Source organism: Paramormyrops kingsleyae, chromosome 21 (assembly GCF_048594095.1).
Source record: "Paramormyrops kingsleyae isolate MSU_618 chromosome 21, PKINGS_0.4, whole genome shotgun sequence".
In the NCBI taxonomy this organism is placed as follows: domain Eukaryota; kingdom Metazoa; phylum Chordata; class Actinopteri; order Osteoglossiformes; family Mormyridae; genus Paramormyrops; species Paramormyrops kingsleyae.
The window spans coordinates 14,871,318-14,888,223 of NC_132817.1; the positions used below are offsets into that span (position 1 = coordinate 14,871,318).

The window sequence follows — 16,906 nt, forward strand, 5'->3', positions numbered from 1 at the left end:
TCAAAGAACACAGATGGGTCTAAATTAAAATGCTCTACATGACAGTTTTACCACAGTGAACACACTTTTACCACAGTGAAACATGTGATAAAACATACACAACCACCACACTGGGACTGAGAACGATTAAGTGATTTAACTATTAGAAAATTAGGCACTAAGTTGGCGGAACTTAGAGTTCAGCTACATAAACCACCCGAGTTGGTTAGGCAGCCGGTACCATTTCGTATTGCCATTCACACACTATTACCGCCACGGCAGATGCGCAAACATAGTTCAGAATGTCATTGTACGCCGTCTGCGTATTGGATTCGGCGTAGCGGGTAGGGATATCGTTTGTTTTCAGTTGACAGTTGCGGGTGGTGGGTAAGTTGCAGTAACTGGTCACACTGGTGCATTGTTAACAGAACTCAGAAATCTGTCTTGGGAAAAACTGACTTTTTCAATTTATTGTTACGTGCTGGATAGCCGATGCTACATTTTACTACGAGGGTCTTCTAACCAGCGTAACATACACACGGATACATCTTTGTGTATTTTGGTAATGTGCTTTCTGATATTTGAGGAATAATAATAATAATATATATTTTTTTATCATCAGTATTAAGACGTATTATTTTACTCGCGTTTGTCGTATTCTGAAGAGCAATGGTATGTAATCGATCACTGTTTTGTGGTTGGGTTGGGGCAGGGACGTTTGAGATGGAAAATCGCAGGATCACCCAGGAGACCTTCGATGCCGTGGTCAGGGAAAACATTGAGGAATTTGAAATGGATCCGGACGAAGCACTGAATGAGGCCATTCAGCAGTTCGAGTCTCAAGGTGATTATTTAAAACCAGAATGGAATTTGTTACCTATAATAATGATGCAGGATGATTCTTGGTACAAGATATGAAATTAACGTTTGTTTTCAGGCGTGGATCTCAGCAATATTGTAAAAGCAATGCCGACTGCAGTATTAGACCAGGATAAGGAGGATCAAACACACGATATTCTTAAGGTAGGAACACATAGTGACATTTGACATTCTCTATACAAGAGCGTTTTCAACAGAATTTATTCAGCTAAAATTAAAGGTGTTAAAGATATTAATATACTCTATTGTCACCCACATACTTTGTTTTACTTTTGTCTTAATAGGCTCTAGAGTCCCTTCAAATTGAAGCCAGCACATCTGGATCTGAAAATGTGCGTTGTAATTTGACGCTCTTTGCCGATCAGTGCAAACTGGGATTTGCCCAACGTCATCTGGCTGCCCAGAAAGGAGCGTACCCCACAATCCTAGCATGCTGCAAGAAGGCCGAGAAGGACCGAGATGCACTGTTATCCGCCCTCTCGGCTCTCTCTGTGCTGATGGATGGACAGCCTGACCTCCTGAATGCTGAGGGGCAGGACTTTCTGATGGGCTTGCTGAGGCGCTGTCACGCGGACCCAGCGGTGATGGGGCTGGCTGTGCGCACGGTACGGCACTGCTGTCTGAAGCACGAGCAGAACCGGCAGGATCTAGTGAAGGCTGGAGTTTTACGGTCACTTACAGGTGCCATGGCAGAGCATAGCAGCCATTCCGAGCTGGTGAAGGAGGCCTCTGCTGCCTTGAGGGTCATGACCTTTGATGATGATGTCAGGGTGCCTTTTGGCCACGCCCACGAACATGCTAAAATGATAGTTGTGGAACATAATGGACTGAAAATCATTATAGAAGCAGCCAAAGGTAAGACAGTGATTATGTAAGGGATAAACCATGACGGGCTGTGTGATTATTTGAAAATTATCGACAACAACTTCATGTAATACACCCTCTATGACACCTCAAAGTGATTTATTCCGTTTAAACCACGGCTAACGAACAAAAAAAAAAAAATAGGATGAACTAGTCACATTTTCTGAAGAGAATTATGTTAATTAGCATTTAATGATGTTTTCTTTTGTAGTTTTAAAAATATAGGCCCTGTAAAGATAGAACACCTGGTCAGGCTACTCACTGCAAGCTGCACGTGAAACCGCCAACAGACTGGCGCCTGGGTTCAAAATGCCGATAAGAATGACTGCTGATTTGTTTGTAAAAAGTCAGACAGGTTTTTGTATTAACATGTTCAGTAAAACATTAGGACGCATTAATAAATCACTGTTATTAGGCTGTGGGAATGACCTGTGCCGTTATGCAAAAATAATCAACATCCACATGACATGTGCGGACGAATAAGAGAATAGAATTTACCGAAACCGTGGTATATGTTGTCACTTAGGCTAGGGTATAGGGTTATGGTCTGGAGGGGTTATTTACTGGGATAAATGTCCTGTTACTGATGCATTTTGTTGTATTTTGTTGGTATTGTTTCCCAGCTCACCCTCAAAACACCGCCGTCCTTAGTGAACTCTGTGCCACGCTGTCCCGGCTGGCTGTCAGGAATGAGTTTTGCCAAGACATTGTTAACCTGGGGGGGCTGGAATTTATGCTCACGCTATTGGCAGAGAGTCTGGATCACCAGGTGAGTCGAGGATAGACTGAAAGTGCCTCCATAGAGAATCAGAAGGCCCAGAATTCTGTGCTGCTTTTGCATGTGCTCGACCGGCTTCTGTGCTCTGCTGCTGGGTGACACAGAGATAAATACATTCCAGTGACACGTGCATTTTATTGTGCTACATTTGCAGTCACTTCATCCTTTAACTTTCAGATAAATAAAGGAGACATTGAGAATAAAGCCAAAGGGATGGTATAAGTCACATTGTTATTATGTGGGATGTGTCTGATAATGGATGCATTAACTTAGCTTTTAAACCATTTTCTCAGGATTTGGTGAAACAAGTCTTTAGTGCTCTTCGGGCCGTAGCTGGAAACGACGACGTGAAAGATGCCATTGTGAACGGCGGGGGAGCTCAGCTCATAGTCCTAGCCATGAACAGACACATGTCATGCCCACAGGTTTGATATCCCTCGACGGCCGCTGTTATTGGCAGTTTATTTCCCGCGGCTTTTCTCGGCCTTTCTGATTGGCCGCTCACCTGCAGGTCTGCGAGCAGGGCTCCGCAGCGTTGTGTGTCCTTGCTCTGCGCAAGCCGAACAACTGCAAGGCGATCATGGACTGTGGCGGCGCCCTGGCTGGCCTGCAGGCCATGAAGACTCACCCAGAGGAGGCGAACATGCAGGCGAGTGTCACAGCAGGGGTGGGGGGTGTTTGTCAGCATAATTTTCTTCAATTAAATTTTATGCATTTAACTATGTTTCCTCCCACAGTCCAAACACATGCAGTTATGAGATGTATTTAAATTCACCTTGTATGTGTGTGTGTCTCTGTATGTGTGCACCTTATTGTGTATTGGCATCCCATCCAGGTTGTCTCCTTCCTTGTGCTAGCTTTTTGTTGTTGTTGTTGTTGTTGTTGTTAATCTGTCACTTGGTTTAATGTCTGGGATTTGAGCGTGATGTATGTTTTCCTCATAGGATGGTTGTGGTTTCAAATCCCCCCTCTGCTGTGTGTGTGTGTGTGTGTGTGTGTGGTTATGTATATATTATATTGCATATGTCCCCACAACGTGATTTAAAAACCTGTTCTTTTGATGTTGAGGGGACATTCTTTCAGTCCCCACAAGGGAAACTAAAATTAAAAAAAATCTGTGGCTGCAATCAAAAAACTAAAAATGTGTGTGGAGTTTGCATGTTCTCCTCATGTCATGTGGGCTTCCACCAGCTCCTCCAGTTTCTTTTGCAGGCCAAAAAGATGCAGTTTGGCTTGCTAATGTCTGTAAATTGGCTATAGTGTAGTATAGTGTTTATTATAGTACTGAAAATGCAGTATGATGGGTGGGAAATGTCCAGGGTGTAGCCTGGCTATTTGCTGCGTGGAATTTTAAAACAATTATACTTTTGAGCAGCTGAGTTCCTACTGATCAGTGTCTTAATAACGCAGACTGACGTGTTTCCCCTAACTACCTCCTGCAGAAACAGTGCTGCATGTTGCTGAGGAACTTGGTGTGTCGCACGCAGAGCTTCAGCCAGCCCATCCTGGAGATGGGGGCAGAGGAGCTGGTGGCCCGGGCACTAGCCTCACACCGCGACTGCGGCGACGTAGCGCGGGCCGCCTTGCGTGACCTCGGCTGCAAGGTGGAGCTGCGGGAGCTTTGGACGGGGAAAAAGGGCAGCCTGACAAACTGAGGGCCCGGGGCCCCAATTCCACACAGACGCACACATACACACTAACTCTTACAACAAGACTAGTCCTCTTGTCATTGTTGTGTGTGTGTGTGTGTGTGTGTGTGGGTCTTTTTTATGTCGGCGTGAGTAGTCTTTGTGTAGCCTTGTGAATTTGTGAGTAAACTGTGGCATTTCCCCAATTTGTGTTTATCTAGCCCTCTGGTTTTTCATTGCAATGAAGTGCTCCTTATTGCAAACCAGGAATGTCCGTTGTATAACTCAAGGATTGAAGGTAATTTATAACAGGTGTTTCTCAACTGTGTCCTTGGGGACCCACAGATGGTCCACGTTTTTGCTCCAGGGGCTGGGAGGGAGCAAAAATATGGACTGTCTGGAGGTCCCCCAAGGACCACACTGAGAAACACCAATGCAGGCTGTTTTTAAATACCGTATCTCTGAAAGGAATTGCTTTTTGATCAGAAATGTCCAGCAGAATCCACCATGGTGTTGACCACTGGAATCTCTTCTTCTGTTCGTCGTTATGGACCATTGCCGGCTCATGGCGGTGTGACCTTTCAGCTCAGTTTAGTCATCTTTTGCTGTGTGAAACTGTGCCGTGTTATTTGTAATGGCCGAATGTCCATCCACCTTTTATATTTTGAAATAAACATTCCATCTCCTGTGTCTGCCTGTGACTGACTGGTGGTGTAGGTGTACTTACAACACCGTCTGAATTGATGTCATAATGTTCTTGGGAAACTTACACTGAAGTGTGTAAAACAACCATTATGTAGAAATTACATCCGAGTATATTTTCCTTGAATTAATCAAACTTTATAGAAAACTGTTCTTTGTTTACCTGATACTGATGCGACATCATGGAATTTTAAGGAAGTTCTAGAACTTTCAGCAGAAATACACGTAGGCAATTTGAAAAAAAAAAAAAAAAAAAAACAACTTTATTTTAGACACTATTTAAAGCATTGTTTGTTGTCATTTTAGCTAAATTGCCTTTCCAACCAAGCAGTACTTGGCTATATTTTAATCTATTTCCACATCACGCCCCTCAAAATAGCCTATCGTTGCGTGCGGCGCTCAGTTACTTCGTTTCCCATGATCCTCCTTGAGTTCTATACCCCTCCCTTCTGAAAGCTAGTTGATCGCGTCACAGCAAGGGTGAAGGAGCGTGTGGGGCTTCAGGTATTTTCTTCTTCAAACTCGTGGGATTGTCGACCTGTGGAAGGGAGGAAGACAGGCTACAGGAAAGTGTGAGCCGGATGCATGGTGATTTTCACATCGCTTGCATGTAGAGCTGGGCTAACATTGACGTACTGGAATGGTGGCCGTTCGTAGCTGGATTGTGTACAGGATAGACAACAGTTAGCCAAACTCAAGGAGGAGGGGTCATCGAAGAATTGGCTGTCAGAGGGTCGACAGAAGTTTTCCACGAAGAAGATATAAACCCTGCGATCATTCGTTGGCTTTACGGAATATCGGTAAGCAATACGTAATAATCGAACTCCTGGCACGCGCTTAGATTCTAAATGCCTCTGCGCTATATTTCGATTGCTTGTGCACGTCAGAGTGGACGTGCAACTAACTTTTTGAGATTAGCTACGGGTGACAGCACTGAGTTTGCAGCTGAATCCCTGCGAAAAGGTGTCAGTTTATGCTAGTAACCTGACATCGATCGGTTGATCTACAGCATTCAAGGAAACTGAAGTTTGCTTCTGGTAAGAAGGTCAGGTTGTGTCACGAGGTGAAACCGTGTTGTGGATACGGGTTTGAATTGAACCGTTTTCCGTTTCTTCTGTCTTAATGCAGGCAGGGAACCATAGTTGTGGCTAAGTATGTAGAAAAGAAGGAGGATTCTTTTCAATTAGCCTGCACTTTAATTGAAAACAATTAAATTTGTGGAACTACCACTTCTGACACCCGATTGTATTGTATTGTAAGTATTTGAAAAGGCTACATTGGTTATGCATCTTAACACATTAAAACATATTAATTGTGACGGAAAGGAATACAGGAAATCGCAATTGCTTAAAGGAATTGCATGTCCCACCTCCCTCCTGGGCATGCAGTGTTCATTTGCGCAATTATGATTTTTTTATTACGTCACAATTAAAATATCTGCTACCTAAACGTTCGTTTTTGACATAGTTGCATTCCGGCTCTTATTTTTCATACAAGCTACACTTTAGGGCAATTTGGTTTTATTGCATGCTTTTGCAGCAGCTTATCCGAATTCTTTTAAGTTTAATTTTTGCCCCTCTATCGCCACCACAAAACATTATTCCCCTAACATTTTGAATAATAGGTGCAAAAATTACTTAAAGGGTGAATGATTTGTTGAGTACTTCTTAGACATATAAACCGTTTAAACCATTGCTCTTTTATGGTTCGTTATTCACTTTGTTTAAGCTCATTCACACAGTTGTCTGTCAGGTTAAATATCCATCCATTTTCTGTAACCGCTTGTCTTATTCAGGGTCGCGGGGGGTTAAATATTTCCAAATAAAAATTAAATTTCCCTTCAAAAGGCCATAAAGTTTCCCCTCTTTTTAATGAAATGGCAGCGAATGGAACTTGTTGTTTGGAAGCCAAAACCATTTTTAGGATTACTTGGCTTACAAAGATAGTCTTGCAACTGACTGGTTCTATATGTTTTTGCTGCAGTTATTATTGCACTTAAAAGCCCAACAGCAGAGCCACTCCCTTCAAACACAAGTGCCTTAAGTACTATACCCCCTGCTGGCCCCAGGGGGGAGTGCAGTTAAGGGAGTGATGAAACTAATGATGGCGTTGGGGGAAGAGCAATATTGATCACTCCTGTTAGGTGTCACTGGGTTAATATGTATAATCGATATAGCTTTTCCAGAGATGGAAAGTTCAGGTCCAAAAAGTACAAATCCAATCCAGTATTTTGTTTCGGCCAACCAGTTGAGCACTCTGTGAATGTGACTCTTTATACTCAACTGGTTGGATGAATGAAAATCCCGGTCTGGATTTGTACTTTCAGAACCAGAACTTTACACTTCTGGCCTTTTCGAATATTTAAGCGATTCGGTGTCAGAAGTGGTATTTACACAGTTTTTATTGTATTTATTGTATCAGAAGATAGAGTGTAGCTTCTTCATCGACTGGGTTAGGCTTGTCATAGTGTATCCAGAGAGTTGACATCAGAAGTCCACCAGGGTTACAGAATTGGGTTTACAGTGCAGACTGTAATGTGTGAGTAGAGGGTTCAGGTGTGGACAGTCTATAACGGAGACGTTTTCCCGAGGAGTCCACAAAGTGGCAAATCACGCAAACTCAACATTCACCAAAGGTAGTTCTTGACTTAATTCGTTCAAAATTATCACTCGTTAATGGAGAACTTTTAAAGCGGGAGGTATTTTTCCATAGAGATATTATAAAAATTATGACTTTGGTGCTAGGCAAAAAAAAAACCGTCATTAATTTTTGCCAAATGAACAAAGGAAACACAGACGTATTATTAGGATTAACATTTAAGCAATTACGCACATTTAAACAAAAAAAAAATCCTTGGCAAAAAACAAAAGAAGAATTCTAAAATTGGAATGTTCACAGGCAATTTTGGTCACTTTGATTTTCAGCAGATGGGGTGTATTAACGGGATCAGCATGCATTAAGCTACTTGCAATTATTATTTTTTTTTATTAAGAAAAACTAAATTTTAATTTTTGCCGGTGAAAATTCTCGTAAAGATATTAACTCATAAATCGGAAGTTTGGAAAGTGAGCACTGCCTGTATAATTGAGCAGGGTTAACCGTTTATCTGTCTTCCAATCGCTTATACAGTACAGGCTTGCCTGGAGTAGACTAAACGACTAAACTAATTTGAAAATGAATGGCTTCCAAAGATGAGCTAACCATCTTCTAGTGTTCCTATTGGAGCCACTGGCAGGATGTGTAACACCACACCATTGTGATGGCCTGTCAAATCAGCCCACCGCATGTGCTTAATCTTTCTCATCACCTAATGCCCCTTAAGAGCGTTGTCCTTTCATTGGGAACAAGTCATACTGATGTTCTCGCGTTTAGCCGCCAGTAAAGCAATCGCTAAAATTAGTCTCGTCAGAAGTCAAGATGGGACAAAGCACAAGCCATTGTAACCTGACCCATACGGTTGGGCTGAGTGAGGTGGAGATGGAGTGTGGGTCAATTCCCCCCCCCCCCCCCCCCCCCCCCCCCCCCCCAGGCTCGAACGCGGCAGTACTAGAGTAGGCGCCAAGGTCAGTGGCCTTCTCCGAGCCACCCTCCATCAGCACGTCTATTTTTACCCCGTTGGGCTCTCCAAGATTCCTTCTGTCGATACTCATGTAATCGGTCATCTACACTCCTGCCTGACTTTTAAAAGCCGTATATCAAAAACTAGGCGAAAGTACAGATTGGAGACAGGTGGACTCATGCTGCACACGGGTCCGTTTCCTTATGCATATTTGGCCTCAGAGTATGTAGGACAAGAAAAAACAGCTACTGTATGTCCTCAATGGAGCGTGGCAGCGTGTCGTTATGCCCGAGAGGTTTTCAGCTCCTGTTTGTGGGCCAATGTGGCAAAGGTAGTGTTGACCATTGCTGTAAACACGTCAGCTGATAAAGTAACGTCACAGTGGGGCCTTTGTTTTGATTGGCTGACAGGATCAGGTGGGGAGATGCTGCCAGGTCCTGTTAGGTTTATAGAATAGTATAGAATAGAAAAACATAGAATAGAACACGATAGAATAGAAAATTCTATTCTGTTGTGTTTTGTTCTATAAGAAGTGCTAAGAGTTTGAGCTATATGTTGTGTTTTGTGTCCTGGCCCATTTTAGATTTAGCAGGCTGTCAGTTCGTGGTAGCTGTGCAGTGGATCCTGTCAAATCACGACAAAATGTTTGTTTTTGGTTTACTGAAGAAAGGTGAGTTGTGTATTTTTAGCGTTAAGTGAGCAGTGACAAGTTTCCTCAGTAATATTATCAGTTGTAACAGTGGAGTTTTTATTGGTGTCATTCAAGTAATTTAGTATTCAGGCTCCTTAGTCTAGCCTCTTCTGAGATTTGACCCAACAACTTTCAGGTCACCATGACCCCCATACAGTTAGGTCCATATATATTTTGACACTGACACAAGTTTTACTATTTTACTTGTTTACTGAAATATATTCCAGTTGAGGTTTTACAATGGGCATGGAAATGAAGTGCAGACTCTCAGATTCCATTTTAGGGTTTCCACATTCAAACTGGATGAAGGGTTTAGGAGTTTCAGCTCATTAACATGTGTCACCTTCTTTTTAAAGGGGCCAAAAGTAATTGGACAATTCACTTAAAAGCTATTTCATGGACAGGTGTGGGTAATTTCTTCGTTCTTTCATTATCAATTAAACAAAAAAAAAGGCCTGGAGTTGATTTGAGGTGTTTTGTTTGCATTTGGAAGATTGAGGTGTGAACATACAACATGCGCTCACAGGAACTCCGTATGCAGGTGAAACAGGCCACTTTGCAAAAAAACATCTTAAAAAGCCAGCACAGTTCTGGAAGAGCATCCTTTGGACAGATGAAACCAAGATCAACCTGTATCAGAATGATACAGGTTGAAAAAAGTATGGAGAATGGCTGTAATAGCTTATGATCCAAAGAACACTGCATCATCTGTAAAACATGGTGGTGGCAGTGTGGTGGCTTGGGTGTGCATGGCTGCCAGTGGCTGCCAGTGGCACTGGGTCTTTAGTGTTTCTTCATGATGTGACACTGGATGGAAGCAGCTGAATGAATGCTGAGGTGTTCAGAGACATCATGTCTGCACAAATGCAGCCAAATTGATTGGGCAGTGTTTCATAATACAGATGGACAATGACCCAAAACACACAGCAAAAGCAACCCAGGACTTTATTAAAGCAAAGAAGTGGAATATTCTCGAATGGCCAAGTCAGTCACCTGATCTCAACCCCACTGAGCAGGCATTTCACTTGCTAAAGAGTAAACTAAAGACAGAAAGACCCTCAAACAAACAGCAACCGATAGCTGCTGCAGTGAAGGCCTGGCAGCACATTAAAAAGGAGGAAACCCAGCGTCTGGTCATGTCCATGAGTTCAAGACTTCAGGCAGTCATTGCCTGCAAAGGGGTTTCAACTAAGTATTAGAATTGAGCATTTTATTTGCAGTTATATTAATTTGTCCAATTACTAATGAGCCCCTGAAAGGAGGGGATTGTGTAGAAAAATTACTTTAGTTCCCCAAATTTTTATGCAATGTTTTTATTCTACCCACTGAATTAAAACTGAAAGTCTGCGCTTCAACTGCATCTGACTTGTTTCTTTTAAAATTTATTGTGGTAATGTACAGAACTTAAAAACTGAAAAACTTTGTCTCTGTCCAAATATTTATGGTCCTGACTGTACTTCCTGTTCTCCTGTGTTTCTCCTTGCTGTAATCTTGTGTATGTGCACTTCTGCTCGTGTGCCTGTGCTGGTTAGCACATTAGCGTACGGGTGTGTGGACGTTAATCGTTAATAATGGATGCCTCTGATGTGTGTGTCTGTCCCCCAGTCCTAATCTACAGTAATAGCACGTATGGTCGTAAGGCAACAACCGCTTCAGGCATGGGTAACGGTGTGCAGGAACACCAGCAGGCACTGACGCAGGGCGAAGTGCTACCCAGCCCACCTGCTAGCCAATCAGAGGTGAGTAAGTCACTGCCCACCTACCTCAGGTCTGCCCGCACGGACCTGGTATTCAGTAAGCTGAGTCACGCCACTGGATTTAGGGCAGACTCATTAAGGCAGAACATTCAAATTACAGTATGAAACATTTATGTGTGGCTGCTAGTTTGGGTAACTAGTATTCAGCGTTAAGACATGGATGGCATAGACCAGTATTTCCCAACCCAGTCCTCGGGGGAACCCCAGAGAATCCACATTTTTGCTCCCTCCCAGCCAATCAGGAACACTGAATATCTGGTACAGGTGCACTGGGAGCTAAGAGGAAGCAAAAACGTGGACTGTCCGGGGTTCCCCGAGGACTGGGTTGAGAAACGCTGGTATAGACAACATACTCACTAAGCTTTACTAGCTTATGTTCATGTCTGCCTTTGTCTCTTTTGAAATATGGGCTCCTACTTAAGCAAGACTTCAGAGAAAGAGAAGCACATGACAGTCTTGGCTTCCATCTAAACCGCTCTTCCTTTATCTATTCCACCTACCAGAAAACGAAACCCCTCCCCATATACGTGCTGGGTCAATTATCTGCCCCCCTACACACTTTTAACAGAAAAGAAGCCTCTTATCTCTCAGGTTTGGTTGTGGATGAGGCTGACCATTTAACTTGTTTGAGAAGGGTGTTAACCTGCCCTGTTGATGGTTGTGCGTTACGAACCTTTAAATGAAGTTCATCCAGAGTCAGTTCTCGAGTCTCCTGAGCTGGAAATCAGCACCACATAGTGCTTGTTTACTTCTTGTAACTGATAAAATTAGACTTGGCCATTTTTATTTCCTGGTGTGTGTGAGTGTGTGTGTGTGTGTGTGTGTGTATATATATATATATATGTATATATACACACACACACACACACACACACACAGTATATCTCCCTATATTTAAACTTTTTCATCTAACCCTATAAGCTAGAAGAGTGTGAGTTCGCCTTTAGAATAACAATTGGATAATTTAGGATTGCAAAATTTTGGGAATTTTCCCGCTAATTCCCATATAATCCTGTTAATTCTCCTGGAAAGTTTCCAACTTGGAATATTTTAAAAATTCTCCATTTTCCGGGTAGTTCCCGGAAAATTTCCACCCCTTTGCAATGGATTACATAACTAGCTTTCAAAAGCTTGCATGCATTTTTTAGAAAAAAAATCTTGATTTATAATTGAAAAATTATTCTGGGTCACTGATTTACCAGGCCACAGAGAATCAGTTAATTGAGAAGCTGTATGTGAAATGATGCAATTATAAAAATATAAAGGCATATAATAATCTTCAAAATGTATCTGAATTCCAGAACCCTGTCATAAACAAAGTGCCAAGAAAGGTAAATGTTGCCCACTAAGCAGTAGGACAATCTGTTACATCCTCCTTGGCTCCGTTTTCATAAATCAGGCACCTCCCCCCAGTTCCTAACCAAACTGTCTGGAAGCCAGGTTTCATGTCATGCAGTATTTGAGACATAGGCTAGGGAGCCTAATGGCTGAAAAACAATATGGCAGCTTCACAGAGATTATCATATGGGTTCCTGGATCATTCTGCTATCTGTGTTGGGTGGATTTTGCTCCTCTTATAAATTTGTATACATCTGTGTGATTGCACTGTGCGATCGGTGTGCTCTGTGCTCGGCCGCCGGGCCTGAATCTGTGCGATCGGAGTGCTCTGTGCTCGGCCACCGGGACTGATTCTGTCCATCCCTCAGGGCTACAGGCAGGGTCTCTCGGTGGTGAATTCCTTGGCCTCGGGAGCCTTAGCTGGTGCTGTTGCCAAAACTGCCGTCGCTCCTCTTGATCGAACCAAGATCATGTTCCAAGGTAAAGGTCCATTTAGTCGGCGAAACTCCCCCGAATACTTATCAGGTCTGAGTTTTTAAGTGATACACTGCACATAAAACCATTGTATTTACAAAGGTCTACTTTTATTTTTTAGTGTCTTCAAACCGCTTCTCTGCTAAGGTAAGTACACTGATACCATGTGTGTGCAGACGGTTGTGGTGCATTGTGGGTACGGCATTTACAGTGTAACGTGATGTTCCATCAGGAGGCCTACAAGTTCATCTACAGGACCTACCAGACACAAGGCTTCTTCAGCCTCTGGAGGGGGAACTCTGCCACCATGGTTCGCGTGGTGCCCTATGCCGCCATCCAGTTCTGCGCTCACGAGCAGTACAAGGGCATCCTGGGCAGCTACTACGGCTTCCAGGGAAAGTAAGGCCATCCCCCTGTTCTCTCTGCAGCGCACGCTGCCTCAATCCACTTAAAGGCATGGTCTTATCTTGAGCAGCACAGTAGCTCAGTAGGGATGGCGCCCCCTATCTTCCACTCCCGGTTCTCCAGCCTTTCGTTCCTCAGTTACTCCATCGATGACCTCATCTGTTGATCTGTTGCTCCTTGTCAGGTCTCTGACTCCTATTCCTCGCCTGGTGGCGGGATCCTTGGCTGGCATGACTGCGTCCATGATAACCTACCCTCTGGACTTGGTGCGTGCCAGGATGGCCGTCACCCCCAAGGAAATGTACGTGCCTCTTGGCGAAATCGACGTTTAAGCCTTTCACGTTACTGACCGTATCAGAGACAGGACCCTGTAATTAAATGCTCAAGAATAGCTGCCTGGATAAAACCTTTAGGTAACAGAAATAGAAGGTAATGGAACACGCAATGTCCCCTTCCGCAGGTATGGCAACATCAGTGACGTTTTCGTACGGATCTGGCGGGAGGAGGGTCCCAAGACACTGTACCGCGGATTTACGCCCACCATTCTGGGCGTGGTGCCCTACGCCGGCCTCAGCTTTTTCACCTACGAGACGCTGAAGAAGCTGCATGCAGGTACGACGGCGGTGACGTCATTTCCTGTTTACGTGTGTCACGTTGTCCTCGCTCCCTTCACTCACGCCCCTGGCTCTGTCTGTCTCTCTGGTCCATCCGTCTGTCCCTCTCCGTCCCCTGTGAACCCCAGAAAAGAGCGGCAGGACCAAACCGCACACATACGAGCGGCTGGCATTCGGGGCGTGCGCCGGCCTCATCGCCCAGTCAGCATCGTACCCCCTGGATGTGGTGCGTCGCCGCATGCAGACGGCGGGGGTGACTGGACACTCCTACAGCACCATTTTGGGCACCATGCACCAGATCGTGACTGAGGAAGGACTGGTGCGCGGCCTTTACAAAGGCCTCAGCATGAACTGGGTCAAAGGGCCGCTCGCTGTCGGCATCAGCTTCACCACCTTTGACCTCACGCAGATCCTGCTGCGCAAGCTGCAGCGGCGCGGTTACTTTCGGTAGCCAGCACGGGTGTTTAAGTTATTTCGGGTGTCTAAGCCCCCTATAGGGTTAGGGTATATTACAACGTTGGAAAAAAAAAAAAACTTGAGACGATGTTTTTATTTTCCATTTGCACAAGTACAGGCACATCTTCTGTCCTTTGAGACATACGGATACTTATAGAGCAAAGCTTGCAGGGTCAGGCCATTTATCCAGCACCCCAGGAACATTTTGGGGGGGGGGAGTTAAGGGCCTTGCTCAAGGGCCCAATGGAGATGTGACTACTCTGCAGAGGACAGCAATTGAACTGGCGACCTTCCGATCACGGGCACAGGAGCCTAACCCACTGAAAAGCCACCCCCCCCCCCCCTTTAACGGGCCAGAAGGAGCGAGAAGGGATAGGAAGCTCGTGATTGGCTGCTGAACCTCTATTTTAATGTTTGCACTTTCTCGCACACGCGTAAGCACATGCGGGGTATTGTATACAAGCGCCCTGTTCATATGCGGAGTATTGTCCTTGGTGTACTTGCTGTGTGTGTGTGAGAGAGTGTTTTCTCTATTGATGTGCATTAAAAGCATCGGTGAGGTGAAACAGCGATGTGGCTGAAGAGGGACAGTGAGGGTTACCTACATAAGGGAAAAGGTCTTCAGATTTGCGTCGTTACATAGTTGAGCTGTTACATAACTGAGCTGCATATATTGGCACTAAACTTATTCTAATCAATGCGTGATTAAAAACTCTAAAACCCAGATATATATATATACTCCCGTTGATTAGAGTATATGGAGTACTTCTGTGAAATATTCTTCAAATACTGAGTATTAGTCATTTTTATGTTTTCAAAAGCGCCATTATCATCCTTACACAGTGAATGTTTAGCGCTGCAGTATTGTAATGGTTTGGTAGAGACCTCACACCGTGTGTGCAGTACTGCCAACCGGCAAAGAGAGTGGGGGTGACATACTGGGATCCATCTCCATGGACGGCCCCCCAGTGCTCTTTCCAGCTGTTCTACCCCTGGCTTAACCTCTATATTACAGTATCATGCTTTAATGGCTCCTGGCCAGCTGTCGCCTTGCAGCCACTTCTGATTCTCAAGTGCCTAAGCGAGCAGTGGTGCAGTGGAGCAGTGGTGCAGTGGACGTCCCCATTGCAGTCCAATGTCCAGCTCCTGTTCTCTGCTGATGTCCACGCTCTCGTTCAACTCTGTATTTTCTGTGTACTTCAAGTATTATAGGACATAATTTTCTGTTGTTCACATTTTGCATGTCAGACTGTGTTTCCCCTGCCTTCAGACGAGGAACGCTAAGAGTTGCATTGTTTGACATAAAGCCAATTGCGGTCGCGGGCTTTATGTGTGTCTGTACGGAAAGCACAAACCCAGCTCGTCCCCAAATGTCTGTGTTGCCCTTTTAGAATTCAGGCTGAAAGACAATCTGTATATGCCAAAGCTCAAGTCTTCTGAATGCATAAACACACAAGTATTGGTTTATTTTTGTTTAACTTTTATAATTTACAATGGTTTACCCAAAGTACAACTGATGGTTCTTCAGACTGGGATTTATATATGAAACGATGTTTCTGATTTTCTGTGTGGTATACAAGACCATTGTGTATACTTGGTATTAGAATATTTTACTGAAAATGATATGGTGGGTGCATGTTTTGGAAAAGTCTCCCAAATACACTTAAGGACTGGAACCAGAATGCAAATAATTGTGGCCTTCTTACCAGTGGATTGAGCTGTTACATTCAGTAATGGCTCAAGGACTGTCTGCAAGTAGATTTAGGTAGATTTAACTGGTACTGTTGATATGTCCAGTGTGCAATACTTGAAGAGTATTACGCAATTGAAATGCAATGTGTGTGTCATTAATGAACAAAAAGCATTTGGCTTTCATTTCCTAATATGATTCATTTTGACTTCTAATTGTTGCGATATGCAGATTTTTGATGTTTCTGTAAATTTTAATTATTTGTGCCAAGAGAATGTATATTAAAATGATTTATATATTATGTAAAGCTCATAATATGGTCATATGCTGATTAAGTAAAGACCTATGTTGAGATCCCTAATATTTTTAGACTACATTGGTTTATTTGTATTGATGTTTTGTGCTGGTGCCAATTAACCAGGAGAAAAGCCCGTAATTTATATTAAAGATTTTTATTTATAACTTATAAAAACGTGAGTTGTCTAAGGCCATAAGATGTACTGAGCATGTGTGGCCACAAGATGGCAGTGCTGCACAGCAGTGGCAGGGGCGCGAGGTATTCTGATGCACTTGACCTTGATGACTTGCCCCAGTGCCCGGGATAAGATTTCCACGCTGGTAGGTGGATTCTCGCACTAACTTGCAAGCTAACCAAACGTGTATGGCTTTATATGCACTTAATTCAATTATATGCAAATGAACTATGCAATTATATTCCATGGACTGCTGTTTCTCTGAAATAGTCAAACTGAGCAGTTGGTAAATATTCTGAATGACAATTATACATTAGCATATGATTTCAGGATTTGTATGGACATACCAGAGAATCATACACAGGTGTGCTCACTAAAACTTATAGGGAAAATGCAGCAGAAATGTGTATATAACACTTTTGTAGAAATGATTTTATGGTAAGTTATGGAATCTTAAACCATCGATTAGTCAGTATAGGGGCAGGAATGGAGTGTGTAAGTTTAGTCAGGAAAGGGTTATGGTCGAAATGTGACGATGTACAGCAGGATGATCGTGGTAATTGTGTGTAGATTTAATCAGAAGAGTAATTGTCGCCGTACAGATTATTTACTAGGTTGT

General features: G+C 43.5%; 2 protein-coding genes across 8 annotated transcripts; both read left to right on the plus strand.

Annotated features, from left to right (window-relative positions):
• The first annotated feature begins 215 nt into the window (after positions 1–215).
• Positions 216–4,818, plus strand: armc6 (armadillo repeat containing 6). 4 transcript variants are annotated; one of them, XM_023797914.2, is made up of 9 exons: positions 230–366; positions 469–541; positions 692–823; positions 917–1,002; positions 1,143–1,713; positions 2,346–2,491; positions 2,794–2,925; positions 3,012–3,149; positions 3,943–4,818. In XM_023797914.2, the coding sequence occupies exons 3-9, from the start codon at positions 703–705 to the stop codon at positions 4,153–4,155; spliced, it is 1,407 nt and encodes a 468-aa protein (XP_023653682.1). In that variant the 5' UTR covers positions 230–366; positions 469–541; positions 692–702; the 3' UTR covers positions 4,156–4,818. The 4 variants fall into 4 exon arrangements, with proteins under 4 accessions (XP_023653684.1, XP_023653682.1, XP_023653683.1 ...); XM_023797916.2 differs by lacking the exon at positions 469–541 and having other exon boundaries at positions 216–323; XM_023797915.2 differs by lacking the exon at positions 469–541.
• A 278-nt stretch (positions 4,819–5,096) lies between these two features.
• Positions 5,097–16,175, plus strand: slc25a42 (solute carrier family 25 member 42). 4 transcript variants are annotated; one of them, XM_023797919.2, is made up of 10 exons: positions 5,097–5,402; positions 5,488–5,630; positions 8,973–9,059; positions 10,686–10,819; positions 12,544–12,655; positions 12,771–12,796; positions 12,882–13,048; positions 13,239–13,355; positions 13,515–13,666; positions 13,797–16,175. In XM_023797919.2, the coding sequence occupies exons 3-10, from the start codon at positions 9,032–9,034 to the stop codon at positions 14,117–14,119; spliced, it is 1,059 nt and encodes a 352-aa protein (XP_023653687.1). In that variant the 5' UTR covers positions 5,097–5,402; positions 5,488–5,630; positions 8,973–9,031; the 3' UTR covers positions 14,120–16,175. The 4 variants fall into 4 exon arrangements, with proteins under 4 accessions (XP_023653687.1, XP_023653686.1, XP_023653689.1 ...); XM_023797918.2 differs by having other exon boundaries at positions 5,097–5,630; XM_023797920.2 differs by lacking the exons at positions 5,097–5,402; positions 5,488–5,630 and adding an exon at positions 5,646–5,867.
• Positions 16,176–16,906: the final 731 nt, after the last annotated feature.